The sequence below is a fragment of the Myripristis murdjan genome, chromosome 10 (genome assembly GCF_902150065.1).
Source record: "Myripristis murdjan chromosome 10, fMyrMur1.1, whole genome shotgun sequence".
In the NCBI taxonomy this organism is placed as follows: Eukaryota; Metazoa; Chordata; class Actinopteri; order Holocentriformes; family Holocentridae; genus Myripristis; species Myripristis murdjan.
In genome coordinates, this window is record NC_043989.1 from 22,178,093 (window position 1) to 22,195,965 (window position 17,873).

The window sequence follows — 17,873 nt, forward strand, 5'->3', positions numbered from 1 at the left end:
AGTGTGTCCCAATAGTATGCATACGCATGCATATTTCATACTAAACTACATACTTTGTAAGGGCAGCTGTAGTACATACTAAATGTAAAAAGTATAAGTATGCGATTTGGAACGCAGGGCTCGGGAGTAGGCTATTCAACGCAGACGTACCGGTATGTAACGTCAAGCTAACAGAAACATAAAGCTCTGAACAACCTGTTGCATTACGCAAGCATTGCAAGTATGGAAGCCGAGGGGGCCATTCTCCTCGCGATTGTAGCCGAAGAACTGTCTGAGCAGGACATTACTTTACATGGATCATTAATTATAGGGGTACTGCAATACATTCAGTGTCCACTATGAAAAAAAAAAAAACAGTTATTGTTAAACATTGTTTCCAAGATTTGTACCACAGGCCTACATAAATGTGTTTTAAGTTTTAAGTTGAATAAAAGTTGCCATATTATTGAGAAAAACAATAAACTATGTCTGATTTATCATCACACTTACCACATACATGTGCTTTTACCTCTTCAAATGATGGGTAACATTTTAAACATAGGCTGCACTAATATAGCAACTTGGAAGCCATAATGGAGCACTAGCGTTTTAAATCACGAAGGCTTAAATACAGGTTGATGCTGATTGGATAACACCTGTGACACGCCCACAAAACGGAGGAAAACTACTTGTGAGGCACGTTGCTCTCTGTTACAAAACGTTACAGCCAAACATCATTCAATGAGACAACGTCACACAACGTTAGGCATCGTAACGTCGTTGAATACACCCCTGTTTCCTGGTTGCTGAATGGTCTTTGCAGTAGGTATATGCACACCAGCGGTCAATGTTTCCTGCTTGTTTGCCAGATAGTTTATGCTCCTACCTCTTTGGTATCCCGCATTTTGTCAGTAAAACAGAAAAGCGAATTCACTCCATTCAAATCTTTATTTTCCTGTTTGCTTTTAAAAAGTGGAGGCCTTTTCCCATCGGTAAAGGCCTTAAGACTCTATAAAATGACTTGTAGACCTTAAAAATTGACTTATTTGTGCTTTATACCAACATTAACAACAAACTGAACACTGAGTCATTCATTAGCCTATACAGTTGTGCTGCCCAGTAATATTTCAGAAAACATTTTTGAAAAGAAATTGCTTATTGTGTCTGTTATGACAGTTTTCAAATGCCTTGTCATTTACAGTTTATGCATTTACCTGTTGTGAGTAAGAAGGCGTGCCTGCTTCGCCTTGGGCTTTAGAGACGCAACTCTCATAACTCCTGAGTTTGAGCCTGATCATCCGTCCTCATTTACAGGTGGGTAAAGTGCAAATATATTATTATACTTGTATGATTTATTACCCATATTCTCTGTAGTGCTTCCGATGAGTGAACAAGATACGTTTGTTGAATTAAAGCACAAAATAGCCTAACTGAACACAACTGGTTTAAATCTTAGGTGACAAAACACAAGACAATTTGACTGTAACTCAGCTCTTGATACTGAACATAGGCTTACCTATGACTACCGGTGCTGAACAAGGTGTTGCTGTTGATAAAATGCCAACGGAGTGGCCCTTAGACAGCAGTTAAAGGCAAAAGTGCTGAGTGGAATGATAGGTGATAGATTTTGCATATGGCTTTGATTATTTTGGATAGGCGTACTTATTTTTTCCCCCAAGCATTCCTGGAGTTTAGCAAACCACAAATAGTTATTACCTGGGGAAAAATCATAATATTGAAACAGTTAAATTTCAAAGAGAAGATCAAACAGACACTTACGTGAGAAGTGTAAATCGAAAAATAGTTTTGGTAAGAGAAGCCACGCTCTTCTGTCTGATCATATACATGTAGGCTTGCACAGGCTTTTTTCCCCCCCTGTGATAATGCCCTTGCTTTGCACTGCGGTATGATAGCTGCTGGGTGGTGCTGTTATACTACGTAAGCACAATGGTTGCGTGTGTGTGTGTGTGTTTGGGGGAGCGATTTTTTGTAGGTGCATCTGAAAGCCTGGACAGACGCGTTGAAAGATTGAACTTAACAATCTTTATTCCTCTAGCCAAATGACGATGCTGATAGGCCACTTTTGATAATATGAAGAGGGAATTGTTAGAGTCCTTGGAATTGTCTTGACGGATTTATAAGGCTGTTGATTCGGAGACATTTGCCACATAATGGCGATAATATACATCACAAGAAGATGGCTGGATATGTGGATTTTTTTCTGTCTAGCTCTGCTGCTTGTAAATCATTTGGAAGCAATATCTGCTCAAATACGGTATTCCATCCAGGAAGAGTTGAAAATCGGGGCCACAGTTGGAAATATAGTCAAGGACCTTGGTTTAGATTTCGAAAGTCTGATGGAGAGGAATCTTCGCATCGTGTCAGGAACAAAGCAAGATCTGTTTCAGGTAAACCAAAGAGATGGCGCTTTGTTAGTGAATAACAGAGTAGACAGAGAAGAACTGTGCGCAAAAACAGTTCCATGCCTCGTAAATTTGAAAGCAGTGGTAGAAAATCCTTTGGAAATGCACCAGCTAATAATTGAAGTAATAGATATAAACGACAATTTCCCCAAATTCCCTGAAGAAAACTACACATTAGAGATACTGGAATCCGCTATAGTTGGAACTCGATTTCAAGTGGATGGAGCCCATGACTCAGATGTTGGTTTGAATGCTTTACAGTCATATAAGCTAAGCCATACTCAACATTTTCGCCTGGAAACCGAGGAATTTGGGGAGGATGGAAAGGTTCCTTTCCTAATATTACAACGTCCTTTGGACAGAGAGCACATATCTCACCACAGTTTACTATTAACAGCTACAGACGGAGGAAAACCATCAAAATCGGGTGCTATCAATATTACTATTGTTGTGTCTGATGTAAATGACAATTCACCTGTGTGTGACAAGCAGAAATATACCGTTACAATAAAGGAAAATGCACCTTCAGGAACATTTCTATTGAGAATCAACGCATCTGACTCTGACGAGGGTGTGAATGGTGAGATCGAATATTCTTTACGAAGTAAAATCAGAGGATTGACCTCTGAGCCATTTGATTTGAACAGCAGGACAGGGGAATTAATAGTGAAGGGTGGTCTTGATTTCGAGGAGAAGCAAGTATACGAAATTAAGGTACTGGCCGCGGATAAAGGCGCGGTGTCTCTCTCCACGCACTGCAATATTATTGTTAGAGTGGAGGACGTGAACGACAACGGGCCCGAAATAGACGTTACATCCCTTTCCAGCCATATCCGCGAGGATGCATCTCCCGGCACGGTGGTGGCGTTGATGGGTGTGACAGACCTTGACTCAGGTGTGAATGGGCAGGTGGTCTGCAGTATACCAACACACTTACCGTTTGACTTAAAGCCGTCAGCTGATGGACATTCCTACTCTCTGGTCACCAAGGACTTTCTTGACAAGGAAATAATACACAAGTACAACATTACAATAACTGCCAAGGATTTAGGAAGCCCGGCCCTGTCGTCCACTAAAGTACTACATGTAGATGTACTAGATATTAATGATAATAGTCCGGTGTTTTCACAAAATCCATATACTTTTTATTTAGCTGAGAACAACAAACCAGGCATGTCAATTTTCTCAGTGAGCGCGGCTGATGCTGATGAAGGTAAAAATGCAGTAGTTACATATTCACTCCTCCGTAAGAGCTCGGTAGCTAGTGTAACGTCTTTCTTGAATATAAATGAAATCAATGGTACCGTTTCCGCGCTAAAAAGTTTTGACTTTGAGACTCTGAAAACCTTCCAGTTCCAAGTTGTCGCCACAGACTCTGGAACTCCATCACTGAGCAGCAACGTCACAGTGAACGTGTTCATTCTGGATCAGAACGACAACGCTCCAGTCATCTTGTATCCAGTCAGCGCGAACGGTTCTGCTGAAGGTGTGGAGGAGATTCCCCGCAATGTGAACGCAGGCCACCTGGTGACTAAAGTGAGAGCCTATGATCCAGATATGGGATACAACGGCTGGTTGTTGTTTTCACTGCAGGAAGTGAGTGACCACAGTCTGTTTGGTTTGGACCGCTATACAGGACAGATAAGAACACTTCGCTCATTCACAGAGACAGACGATGCTGAGCATAAACTGGTCATACTGGTGAAAGACAATGGGAACGTTTCCCTGTCAGCAACAGCCACTGTGATTGTCAAAGCTGTGGAGCCCAAAGAGGCTTTTGCAGCTGCTGATATTAACAGTGCAGCAAACGATCAAGGGGAAAGTAATATTACATTTTATTTGATGATAACTTTGGGCTCAGTTTCAGCACTTTTCCTCGTCAGTATCGTCGTTTTGATTGCAATGCAGTGCTCCAAACCCACAGACTACTCTTCTAAGTATTTACAAGACACGAACTACGATGGGACTCTATGCCACAGCATCCAGTACAGATCTGGAGACAAACGGTACATGTTAGTTGGACCCAGAATGAGTATAGGCTCTACTATAGTCCCGGGCAGCAATGCGAATACTCTTGTGGTTCCCGACAGGAGACGGACATCTGGAGAGGTAAATGCTGTTTAATTGTTTTCAAGACATACCTTTATGCACCAAGTATGGTTCTAAAAACAACGTAGCTGTCCATGGTTCTGAAATTTAGAGTTTGCTGCTGTGATTGAGAAATTGGCTACAGTTGTGATTCATTCATTCATTCATTCATTCATTCATTCATTCATTCATTATGTGACGTGCACTGTTGTAATAATATTAGGCTACCTTTATTCCTAAAAGGCAGCTCTTATCCTGAAATGACGCCCATTTTAAGAGAAAGAATCCTGGTACTACATCTGTACCTCAGTATAATCGAAGAGACGACAGCTAATGATAACATCATTTCCAATAAAAGGAGGGTATATTTAGATATAAACAGGAATGTAGTGGGGAGTAAAATCAGGAATGTAGACGTTAAACCCAGGATGACCATTAGGCTGACAATAATTTTAATGATGCAAAATCGCAGAATATAAATTATTATATATATCATAATTCCTGTCACACTTAATATTTGTAATAAGGAAAGAATGTCATGAATTCTTCTCTGAGGAAAAAAATGATTTGATTATATTGGTGGTTGTTCCCCTTATGATAATCGCCGACTGAATGTCGTAGTAGGCGAACTCACCCCCCCCCCCCCCCCCCAAAAAAAAACAAAACAAAAACTGAGGTTTTCATCAGTTCTCGAATAAATGGGTCTTAAGTTATTTAATTTAATCAGTGTGTATCACTCAAACCACACACCAGAGATGCATATTTCAGTAGAGCAATCCCGGGAGCATACCAGACAAATATGACCGTTACTTGCTGGGGAGGGAGGAGTTGAGCATCCTTCACTGAGTTAGACTTTGGAAGACGTTATGCAGCTTAATATTGTCCGCTATTGTTGATCACTGGGCTTCGTGAGGGCAAGATTGGTTTACTAGTCCTGAAGAGGTAGCAGAGTAAATGAGTGGTTTTTGGACTTTTGTATTGCAAGTCTGTGTCACGCTAGGTCTACACAGCCACAAGGTGTCAGTGCGATATAAGAGAGAGAAGACATGGAACATTGCAATGTTGCTCATTCTTTATATGCCCTGCCCATCTCTGGGTCTTTCTTTCAGTGCGGAGGATGGAGTAGACCACATAAATGGCAAGCAATATCCGCTGGAAGTATTTACTGTGTCATGGATTTGATAGGTGATTGATTTTGAATGGGTTTGATTGGTCTGTTTAAATAAGTACCCAGATCTCTGAAATTGTTTCAGATAAATTCTTCAGTTTTTGCTACAAAATGAGAGACAGCGGACAAAGGCGGAAAATGGACTGCTGGTGGGTTTTCCGGTTGTTGTTGCTGTGCTATGGGGAGCAGATTTTGGCTCAGCTAAGATACTCTGTTCCAGAAGAAATGAAACTGGGATCCGTTGTTGGAAATGTCGCCAAGGATTTAGGACTTGACATAAGTACATTGGCAAACAGGCGATTCCGTATCGTCTCTGGTTCGAATGACGCTCTGTTTCAGTTAAATCACAACAATGGGATGCTGTATGTTCAAAAGAATATTGACCGCGAAGAGCTTTGTGATGGAGTCACTGCATGTTTGATAAACCTCAAAGTTGTTGTTGAAAACCCTCTGGAAATACATTACGTCGGTGTTGAAATAACGGATGTAAATGACCATTCGCCTACGTTTCCAGAAAGTGAGCAACGCTTGGAAATAGCAGAACATATTCCTCCAGGTACTCGTTTCCAAATACACGCAGCGAGAGACCCTGATGTGGGGATACAGTCAGTTCGGTTTTACAGGTTAAGCTCAAATGAAATGTTTGATATTGATGTTAGAGACAGTGAAGAGGACAAGATACCATTTTTAGTGCTGAAAAAGCCTTTGGATAGGGAGCAAAAGGCAGAACATTATTTAGTATTAACTGCCCTCGATGGAGGTAGCCCACCGAAATCTGGGAGCCTTAATTTAACTATCACAGTATTAGATGCTAATGATAATCGTCCTTTATTCAGTCAAGATACATATACCGTCACATTATATGAAAATGCGCCCATTGGAACTCTCGTTATTAAATTAAACGCTACAGATTTAGATGAAGGTCCGAACAGCGCAATTGAATACACCTTCGGCAAAACACAGAAGAAAAAAGTGTATGATACGTTTGCATTAGATAGCATCACTGGCGAAATTCGAGTGAAAGGAAATGTTGACTTTGAGGACACTGAAGTTTACAGACTGGATTTGCAGGCTTCTGATAAAGGCCAGCCACCCTGGACGGCCGAATGTAGAGTTGTCATAAAAATAAAAGATGTTAATGATAATAAACCAGATATAGAAATCACTTCATTGTCTAGCGTAGTTCCCGAGGATTCAAAACCTGGCAGCGTTATATCCCTAATTAGTGTGACTGATGGAGATTCTGGTGTCAACGGTAAAGTTATTTGTACAATCTCAGGTAATGTCCCATTTGGTTTGACACCTTCCATCCAGGAAAACATGTACTCTTTGATCACAAAGGGACGTTTAGACCGAGAAACCGTGTCTTATTATAATATAACAATAATAGCTACTGACTGTGGCCAGCCTCCTCTGACCACTGTAAAGCCATTAAGCATTCAAGTGGCAGATGTCAATGATAACAGACCAAATTTTAGTCAGAGCCCTTTTGAACTATATTTAGTGGAGAACAATGCCCCAGGTGCATCTATATTTTCTGTAAGTGCTTCTGATGATGATTTGAATGAAAATGCAGTAATCACATATCATATTGTCAGAGATGGTTGGCAACAGGGTGATATGGCATCTTTCCTTAATATCAATTCTGAAAACGGTATAATTTCCGCGCTAAAAAGTTTTGACTTTGAGACTCTGAAAACCTTCCACTTCCAAGTTGTTGCCACAGACTCTGGAACTCCATCACTGAGCAGCAACGTCACAGTGAACGTGTTCATTCTGGATCAGAACGACAACGCTCCAGTCATCTTGTATCCAGTCAGCGCGAACGGTTCTGCTGAAGGTGTGGAGGAGATTCCCCGCAATGTGAACGCAGGCCACCTGGTGACTAAAGTGAGAGCCTATGACCCAGATATAGGATATAACGGGTGGTTGTTGTTTTCACTGCAGGAAGTGAGTGACCACAGTCTGTTTGGTTTGGACCGCTATACAGGACAGATAAGAACACTTCGCTCATTCACAGAGACAGATGAGGCTGAGCATAAACTGGTCATACTGGTGAAAGACAATGGGAACGTTTCCCTGTCAGCAACAGCTACTGTGATTGTCAAGGCTGTGGAGCCCAAAGAGGCTTTTGCAGCTTCAGATGTCAAAAGTGCAGCAAATGTTGAAGAAGAGAGTAATGTGACATTTTATCTTATAATAACTTTGGGCTCAGTTTCAACACTGTTGCTCATTAGTATCATTGCTCTGATTGTAATGCAGTGCTCCAAACCCACAGACTATTCCCCCAAGTATTTACAAGACACGAACTATGACGGGACTCTATGCCACAGCATTCAGTACAGATCTGGGGACAAACGGTACATGTTAGTTGGACCTAGAATGAGTATAGGATCTACTATAGTTCCGGGCAGCAATGCGAATACTCTAATGGTCGCCGACAGGAGACGGGCATCTGAAGAGGTAAGCATATTTTTTTTTATTTCAGTTGCCAGTTATAAACTTTAATATAGAACAAAATTGAAGGCAATATTTATATTTTTTTAAGTGACGTGTTTATGAAATAAATAGTTTATGCGTTGTGCTGTGGACCTGATGTAACGTTGCCGTTAAACCGTGGTACGTCTTTAAGATTACTTTTTTCCCAGCGTCTGTTAGTTTTGTATGAGTTATATGTCTACCGGTAAAGCCGGGTTTTTATTGCACTGTCCATGGGACTGAACTTGTGTGGCCTTTGGTGAAATTATTATTATTTTTTCGGAGTTTAAGTTTCATCTTAAATACAAGACCCTTTTAAGTCAAATGACACTTTGACTTAGCATGAGTTTTATTAAGAGCTTTCCACTGGGTGTCAGTGTCATATCATGTTGGAGAATTTTGGCCAATAGAGTTGGCCAAGCCCCTCTGCTTAGCTCGAAAGAAAGACCACGGACAGCCTTTAGCAGATACGATTTTACACGGTGACGCGTTTTAGCATTTGATAACTTGAAGACAAGGGGTGTACTTTCACAACATACATTTGGATTTGGTGATTTGTTTTTGTAAAAACCTGAGTGTGGAGACATAATTGGGATATCACTGTAACGATGGGAACGGAAGGAGAACGGCGGACAATAGATTGTCGGTGGTTTGCTCTGCATTTCTCTGTGCTGCTCAGCTGTTTGAAGCCTGTTTCAACGCAGTTAAAATATTCTATTCCAGAGGAAGTAAAGGTGGGCTTCTCTGTCGGAGACGTCGCCAAGGACCTAGGACTGGAAATTAATTCGTTGGAGGAAAGACGGTTTCGTATTGTTTCAGGAACGAAAGATTCTCAGTTTGAAGTTAATCAGAACAATGGCGTTTTGTATGTCCATAAAAATATCGACAGAGAGGAGCTTTGTGATAGCACTGTGCCATGTTTAATAAACCTAAAAATGGTGGTGGAGAACCCTTTGGAAATACATTATGTCGACATAGAGATAACCGATGTAAATGATAATTCACCCAATTTTCAAGAGGGAGAAAAAATATTAGAAATACCTGAGTCCACTCTCCCTGGCAAGCGTTTTCAGTTACCAGCTGCACGAGATCCAGATGTGGCCGGCAACACTGTGCGTGCCTATAAATTAAACCACAACGAGCATTTCAGTATGCAAATTCGTGAGAGGGGAGATGATAAGATACCATTCTTAGTTTTGCAAAAGTCTCTGGATCGAGAAAAACAGTCTGAACACAAAATGATTCTGACAGCAGTTGACGGTGGAAATCCATCGAAATCAGGGACTCTTAATGTCACAGTCATCGTTCTTGATTCAAATGATAACCATCCTGTATTTAGCCAAGAGGTGTACTCCGTAACATTACCTGAAAATGTCGAGGTTGGGACAGTTGTGATAAAGGTTAAGGCAACCGACGAGGACGACGGTGTCAATGGAGCGATTGCATATTTTTTCGGTGATGAACTTGATCCCAAAATGTATGATATGTTTAGCTTAGATGAAATTTCGGGTGAAATCCGAGTAAAAGGCCACGTTGATTTTGAGAAGGTTGATGTTTATAAGTTAGATGTACATGCCACTGACAAGGGACAACCTCCAATGAGTACAGATTGCAGGGTCATCATTAAAGTGCTGGACGTAAATGACAACAAACCTGAAATAGAGGTGACATCATTATCAAATATGATATCGGAAGGTTCAAAACTTGGCACTGTTGTTTCTCTAATTAGTATTACTGACCATGACGCTGGCATGAACGGAAAAGTAATATGCAGTCTGTCAGACAATGTACCGTTCGAATTACAGCCATCATTTCAAGATAACATGTATTCCTTAGTTTTGAAAGATCACTTGGATCGAGAATCAGTTTCTCATTATGACATCATAATAACAGCTACGGACTGTGGTCAGCCTCCTCTGTCCACATTCAAAACTCTAAGTGTTCAAGTATCAGATGTGAATGATAATAAGCCAGAGTTCATGCAGAATCCAATTGAACTTTACGTAGTTGAAAACAATATTCCCGGTAAATCGATTTTTTCAGTTAGCGCTTTTGATAAGGATCTGAGTGAAAATGCAGCAATATCTTATCAAATTGTTAAAGGAGAAAGAAATCAGGATAAAATTGCATCTTTTTTGAGTATCAATTCAGATAATGGCCAGATTTCCGCACTAAAAAGTTTTGATTTTGAGACACTGAAAACCTTCCAGTTCCAAGTTGTCGCCACAGACTCTGGAACTCCATCACTGAGCAGCAACGTCACAGTGAACGTGTTCATTCTGGATCAGAACGACAACGCTCCAGTCATCTTGTATCCCGTCAGCGCGAACGGTTCTGCTGAAGGTGTGGAGGAGATTCCCCGCAATGTGAACGCAGGCCACCTGGTGACTAAAGTGAGAGCCTATGATCCAGATATAGGTTACAACGGGTGGTTGTTGTTTTCACTGCAGGAAGTGAGTGACCACAGTCTGTTTGGTTTGGACCGCTATACAGGACAGATAAGAACACTTCGTTCATTCACAGAGACAGACGAGGCTGAACATAAGCTGGTCATACTGGTGAAAGACAATGGGAACGTTTCCCTGTCAGCAACAGCTACTGTGATTGTCAAGGCTGTGGAGCCCAAAGAGGCTTTTGCAGCTTCAGATGTCAAAAGTGCAGCAAATGTTGAAGAAGAGAGTAATGTGACATTTTATCTTATAATAACTTTGAGCTCAGTTTCAACACTGTTTCTCATCAGCATCATTGCTCTGATTGTAATGCAGTGCTCCAAACCCACAGGCTGTTCCTCCAAGTATTTACAAGACACACACTATGACGGGACTTTATGCCACAGCATTCAGTACAGATCTGGGGACAAACGGTACATGTTAGTTGGACCCAGAATGAGTATAGGATCTACTGTAGTTCCGGGCAGCAATGGAAATACTCTATTGGTCGCCGACAGGAGACAGACATCTGAAGAGGTAAGCACATGTTCTGATTTCAGTTGCCAGTTATAGACAGTAATATAGCAACAAGCTGAAGGGAATGTTTATTAAATTTATTTTTAAGTAACGTGTTTTTGAAATAAACAAGTTTTGCGTTGTGCTGTGGACCCGCTGTAAAGTTTCCGTTTTGCGTTAAAACTTGGTACGTCTTTAAGTTTACTTTTTCCCCACCGTTTATTAGTTTTGTATTGGTCATATGTGTACCTGTAAAACTGGGTTTTTTTGCCCTGTCCGTGGTCCTGAACGTGTGTTGGCTTTTGTGAAATTATTTTTTCTGTCGGAGTTTAAGTTTCATCTTACATACTGACAGAGCATGGGTTTTATTAAAAGCTTTCCACTGGGTGTCAGTGTCATGTCATGTTGGAGAATTGTGGCTAATAGAGTTGGCCAAGCCCCTCTGCTTAGCTTGAAAGAAAGCCCAGGGACAGCCTTTACCAGAAACGATTTTACATGATGACGCGTTTTAGTATTTAATAACTTGAAAACATGGGATGTATTTCTACAACATACACTTGGATTTGGTGATTTGTTTTGTAAAAACCTGAGTGTGTAGGCATAATTTGGATAGCACTGTAACGATGGGCGCGGGAGGAACACGACGGACAATAGATTGTTGGTGGTTTGCTCTGCATCTCTCTGTGCTGCTCAGCTGCTTGAAGCCTGTTTCAACGCAGTTAAAATATTCTGTTCCAGAGGAAGTAAAGGTTGGTTCCACTGTCGGAAACGTCGCCAAGGACCTAGGACTGGAAATTAATTCGTTGGAGGAAAGACGGTTTCGTATTGTTTCAGGAACGAAAGATTCTCAGTTTGAAGTTAATCAGAACAATGGCGTTTTGTATGTCCATAAAAATATCGACAGAGAGGAGCTTTGTGATAGCACTGTGCCATGTTTAATAAACCTAAAAATGGTGGTGGAGAACCCTTTGGAAATACATTATGTCGACATAGAGATAACCGATGTAAACGATAATTCACCCAGTTTTCAGGAGGAAGAAAAATTGTTAGAAATATCTGAGTCCACTGTCCCTGGCAAGCGTTTTCAGTTACCAGCTGCACGAGACCCAGATGTGGCCGGCAACACTGTGCGTGTGTATAAATTGAACCACAACGAGCATTTCAGTATGCAAATACGAGACAGTGGAGATGATAAGATACCATTCTTAGTTTTGCAAAGGTCTCTGGATCGAGAAAAACAGTCTGAACACAAAATGATTCTGACAGCAGTTGACGGTGGAAATCCACCGAAATCAGGGACTCTCAACGTAACAGTCATTGTTCTTGATTCAAATGATAACCATCCTGTATTTAGCCAAGAGGTATACTCCGTAACATTACCTGAAAATGTCGAGGTTGGGACAGTTGTGATACAGGTTAAGGCAACCGACGAGGACGACAGTGTTAATGGAGAGATTGCATATTTTTTAGGTGATGAACTTGACCCCAAAATGTATGATATGTTTAGCTTAGATGACATTTCGGGTGAAATCCGAGTAAAAGGCCACGTTGATTTTGAGAGGGCTGATGTTTATAAGTTAAATATACATGCCGCAGACAAAGGACAACCTCCAATGAGTACAGATTGCAGGGTCATCATTAAAGTGCTGGACGTAAATGACAACAAACCTGAAATAGAGGTGACATCATTATCAAATATGATATCGGAAGGTTCAAAACTTGGCACTGTTGTTTCTCTAATTAGTATTACTGACCATGACGCTGGCATGAACGGAAAAGTAATATGCAGTCTGTCAGACAATGTACCATTCGAATTACAGCCATCATTTCAAGATAACATGTATTCCTTAGTTTTGAAAGATCACTTGGATCGAGAATCAGTTTCTCATTATGACATCATAATAACAGCTACGGACTGTGGTCAGCCTCCTCTGTCCACATTCAAAACTCTAAATGTTCAAGTATCAGATGTGAATGATAATAAGCCAGAGTTCATGCAGAATCCAATTGAACTTTACCTGGTTGAAAATAATGATCCCAATAAATCGATTTTTTCTGTTAGCGCTTTTGATAAGGATCTCAGTGAAAATGCAGCAATATCTTATCAAATTGTTAAAGGAGAAAGAATTCAGGATAAAATGGCATCTTTTTTGAGTATCAATTCAGATAATGGCCAGATTTTCGCGCTAAAAAGCTTTGACTTTGAGACAGTGAAAACCTTCCAGTTCCAAGTTGTCGCCACAGACTCTGGAACTCCATCACTGAGCAGCAACGTCACAGTGAACGTGTTCATTCTGGATCAGAACGACAACGCTCCAGTCATCTTGTATCCGGTCAGCGCGAACGGTTCTGCTGAAGGTGTGGAGGAGATTCCTCGCAATGTGAACCCAGGCCACCTGGTGACTAAAGTGAGAGCCTATGATCCAGATATAGGATATAACGGCTGGTTGTTGTTTTCACTGCAGGAAGTGAGTGACCACAGTCTGTTTGGTTTGGACCGCTATACAGGACAGATAAGAACACTTCGCTCATTCACAGAGACAGACGAGGCTGAGCATAAACTGGTCATACTGGTGAAAGACAATGGGAACGTTTCCCTGTCAGCAACAGCCACTGTGATTGTCAAGGCTGTGGAGCCCAAAGAGGCTTTTGCAGCTGCTGATGTTAAAAGTGCAGCAAAAGACGATGAAGAGAACAATGTGACGTTATATTTGATAATAACTCTTGGCTCGGTCTCAACACTTTTTCTGGTCAGTGTAATCGTGTTGATTGCGATGCAGTGTTCCAAACCTGCAGACTATTCCTCCAAGTACTTACAAGACACGAACTATGACGGGACGCTGTGCCACAGCATCCAGTATCGATCTGGAGACAAACGGTACATGTTAGTTGGACCCAGAATGAGTATAGGATCCACTATAGTCCCGGGCAGCCATGCGAATACTCTTGTGTTTCCCGACAAGAGACGTGCGTCTGGAGAGGTAAGGTACATTTTCTGAACTACTACTACAAATAATTGTAGCAGTAGTTGTAGTAGTAGTAATAGCATTCGTAATAATATTTTGATGATCTTGTATGTTATAATATATTAAAAGTACATTATAATATTATCAATATTGGCTGTACATGAGCTCAGGAGAAGACACTTGATTCTTTTGCGATGATGGTACACTATTATTATTGCTCTATTATTCCTAATGAAGTGAAAATGAAGTGTTAAACTGTTTAACAGCGAGGGCCTAAACAGAGTTTGGATTGTTGTGCCTGTGCCTCAAGGTAAATCGATGACTGTTGCACCGTTGTCGCTGTCTGTGGTGCTGAATTTGATCATTTCCCCTCCTAGAGCCTGCAAGTGCATGCCATCTTTCAGTTACTTACTATGGGAGTTGAGATTTTGCAGGGGGCAAGCTCTTCAAAGTTTAAAGTAACGAAGCAGCATTTTTGTTGTCATAGTTTCATGCTACCTAACAGTAAAGCCTTTACTGAGACCAGGTTGAAGTTATTCCTTGGTTTCTATTTCCTTTTTAGGTGAGTTTTAATTTGTTCTAATAGTGATATTCTAGATATACGAAAGTGTTTAAAACTAACCACATTTTTTCACTGTAATTTACTCGTGCACGTTCTTGGCCACGAGGTGTCAGTGTAAAATAAATAATTTGTGTACCAGACGCTTTACAGGCCCTACCCCGCTTGGTTCTGTCTCTACAGTCGAAATGATAAAGCAGCAGACATCTCAAAAAGCACATCGAAGTGATCAGCATTTTCCATTTTTGGCCCAGAATAATCTTTGTAAAATGGACTAAGTTAACCTGGTTACATGGAACACTGTTCGTGCTTGCTGTAAGGAGAATGCGTTTCTTTGCCTTCTGATAGAAGACGGAGGACAAAGACCAAGAATGGGATTCTGGTATTTTGCACTGCGTCTCATTCAGCTGTGGCTCCTCTCTGACCAGATTTCGGCTCAGATAAGGTATTCTATTTCAGAGGAAGTTAAAGTCGGATTGGTTGTGGCAAACATAGCTAAAGACTTTGGTATTGACATAAGCGCTTTGAAGGAGAGAAGGCTTCGTATAGTGTCTGGATCAAAGGATGATATTTTCCAGTTAAATCAGAACAATGGAGCCTTGATCATTCTTAAGCATATCGACAGAGAGGAAATATGTGACAGCTACGAGGTGTGCAAAATAGATCTCAAACTTGTTTTAGAAAATCCACTCGAAATTCACTATGTTGGTGTGGAAATAGTTGATGTCAACGACCATTCCCCCGCTTTCTCCGACAAAGACCAACATATAGAAATAGCTGAATCCACACTTCCAGGAACAGGTTTCCAACTACTGCCTGCCCGTGACCCCGATTTCGGGACAAATTCAGTCAGTTTATATAAATTAAGCCCAAACGAATATTTTGAAATAGAAATTAGAGACAGTGGCGAAGAGGTAAAAATACCGATTCTGAAACTGCGCAAATCCCTCGACAGAGAATGTGAGAGTAGACATTTTTTGGTTTTGACAGCCGTTGATGGTGGAAATCCTCCAAAATCTGGACATTCCAATATTACAGTCACTGTTCTTGATAACAATGATAACGGACCCGTATTCAGCCAAGATGTTTATTTAGCAACGATACAAGAGAATGTAGGAAAGGGTTATTTTGTGGTTAAAGTTAATGCTACTGACTTGGATGATGGAATGTATTCCGAGGTGACATATTCTTTCCTTAAAAACTTGAAAAAAAAGTTTTATGATACTTTTCGTTTGGATTCTAAAACTGGTGAAATTTTCGTCAAGGGCGAAATTGATTTTGAGGATACTGAAGTGTTTAGAGCCGATGTTGTGGCATCTGATAAAGGACAGCCTCCCATGACTTCAGATTGTAGGGTCATAATAAAGATTAAAGATGTAAATGATAATAAACCTGAAATAGAAGTGACATCGCTTTCTAACGTGGTTCCTGAAAACGCAAGTCCTGGAACAGTGATTTCTCTCATTAGCGTTACTGATAAAGACTCTGACATGAACGGCAAGGTAATATGTAGTCTCCCTGATGATGTGCCATTTGAATTAAAACCTTCAGTTCAAGATAGCATGTTCTCTTTAATTATTAAACAACGATTGGACCGAGAAAGTACGTCACACTATGATATCACAATTAAGGCCACTGACTGTGGCCAGCCTCCTCTGTCCACGCTTACAACTCTCAGCATTCAGGTGTCAGATGTGAATGACAACAGGCCAGAATTTGCCCAGAACCCCTTTTTACTGTATTTGATTGAAAATAATGTCCCCGGTGAATCTATTTTTTCGATGAGTGCATCAGATAAAGATTTAAATGAAAATGCAGCCATCTCCTATCATATTGTAAGACAGGACGGGGAAAAGAACAACATGGCGACCTTCCTTAATATAAATTCTGATAGTGGACAAATTTCCGCTCTGAAAAGTTTTGATTTTGAGACAGTGAAAACCTTCCAGTTCCAAGTTGTTGCCACAGACTCTGGAACTCCATCACTGAGCAGCAACGTCACAGTGAACGTGTTCATTCTGGATCAGAACGACAACGCTCCAGTCATCTTATTTCCAGTCAGCGCGAACGGTTCTGCTGAAGGTGTGGAGGAGATTCCCCGCAATGTGAACCCAGGCCACCTGGTGACTAAAGTGAGAGCCTATGATCCAGATATAGGATATAACGGCTGGTTGTTGTTTTCACTGCAGGAAGTGAGTGACCACAGTCTGTTTGGTTTGGACCGCTATACAGGACAGATAAGAACACTTCGCTCATTCACAGAGACAGACGAGGCTGAGCATAAACTGGTCATACTGGTGAAAGACAATGGGAACGTTTCCTTGTCTGCAACAGCCACTGTGATTGTCAAGGCTGTGGAGCCCAAAGAGGCTTTTGCAGCTGCTGATGTTAAAAGTTCAACTACAGCTGAGGAAGAGAGTGGTGTTCCATTTTATCTCATGCTGACTTTGGGCGGAGTTTCAGCACTTTTTGTGATTAGTATCATCGTGTTGATTGCAATGCAGTGCGCCAAACCCACCGACTATTCCTCCAAATACTTACAAGACACTAATTACGACGGGACACTTTGCCACAGCATCCAGTACAGATCTGGAGAAAAACGGTACATGTTAGTTGGACCCAGAATGAGTATAGGATCTACTATAGTTCCGGGCAGCCATGCGAATACTCTTGTGGTCCCTGATAAGAGACATACGGCTGGAGAGGTAAGATTTTTTTTTTGTTGTTGTTCTAAAAGCAACTTTTGTACGCCATATTAGCAATACACATTCTGGGAGCAGAGGGACAAGTCTGAAATGAGAATATGTGTGTCCGTGAAATTTTAGTATTTTTTTGCCAGTGGCTGAAGTTGTAGGTCTGTTGTGCGCTACATCGTTTTCAAAGTATGGTTGTGTAAGGTGGAGAATGGTGGTTACTGAAATCTTCATGATCATTTCATTTTGTGCGATTAATGTTTGGGAGAACGTCCCCATCTCTTTTGTCCCTTCAAACTCAGTTTACCTTGCATTTATAACTTACTGCATATTTACTGAGTCAAACCACGTGTTATCATCCTAAGACTGAGAAACCACAGGCCACCTGATGTCAGTATGGCATAGATAATGCTTTTGGTTTTGATGCTGTTTAAGCCCAGCCCATCTCGAGGTTATTGCCATTGCACTCGCTGATGCAGTCGGAAAATACAAAAAGAGAGTCTAGTAATAAGACTGTGTTTTTATGTGTGCATTTCTTATTACCCTTGTTAGCATGGATCAAAGAAAACTGATA

At 41.0% G+C, this 17,873-nt stretch overlaps 4 protein-coding genes across 4 annotated transcripts; all 4 read left to right on the top strand.

Annotated features, from left to right (window-relative positions):
- The first annotated feature begins 2,169 nt into the window (after positions 1 to 2,169).
- LOC115366263 (protocadherin alpha-6-like) lies at positions 2,170 to 4,526 on the top strand. The gene has a single exon (XM_030061621.1). The coding sequence runs from the start codon at positions 2,187 to 2,189 to the stop codon at positions 4,524 to 4,526; it is 2,340 nt and encodes a 779-aa protein (XP_029917481.1). The 5' UTR covers positions 2,170 to 2,186.
- A 1,237-nt stretch (positions 4,527 to 5,763) lies between these two features.
- On the top strand, positions 5,764 to 8,345 carry LOC115366265 (protocadherin alpha-3-like). Its single transcript, XM_030061622.1, has 2 exons — positions 5,764 to 8,121; positions 8,307 to 8,345. The coding sequence occupies exons 1-2, from the start codon at positions 5,770 to 5,772 to the stop codon at positions 8,343 to 8,345; spliced, it is 2,391 nt and encodes a 796-aa protein (XP_029917482.1). The 5' UTR covers positions 5,764 to 5,769.
- A 399-nt stretch (positions 8,346 to 8,744) lies between these two features.
- Positions 8,745 to 14,066, top strand: LOC115366266 (protocadherin beta-15-like). Its single transcript, XM_030061623.1, has 4 exons — positions 8,745 to 11,102; positions 13,307 to 13,780; positions 13,862 to 13,959; positions 14,045 to 14,066. The coding sequence occupies exons 1-4, from the start codon at positions 8,745 to 8,747 to the stop codon at positions 14,064 to 14,066; spliced, it is 2,952 nt and encodes a 983-aa protein (XP_029917483.1).
- Positions 14,067 to 14,977: 911 nt separating this feature from the next.
- Positions 14,978 to 17,460, top strand: LOC115366267 (protocadherin alpha-3-like). Its single transcript, XM_030061624.1, has 2 exons — positions 14,978 to 17,311; positions 17,446 to 17,460. Exons 1-2 carry the CDS (start codon positions 14,978 to 14,980, stop codon positions 17,458 to 17,460), a joined length of 2,349 nt encoding a protein of 782 aa, XP_029917484.1.
- Positions 17,461 to 17,873: the final 413 nt, after the last annotated feature.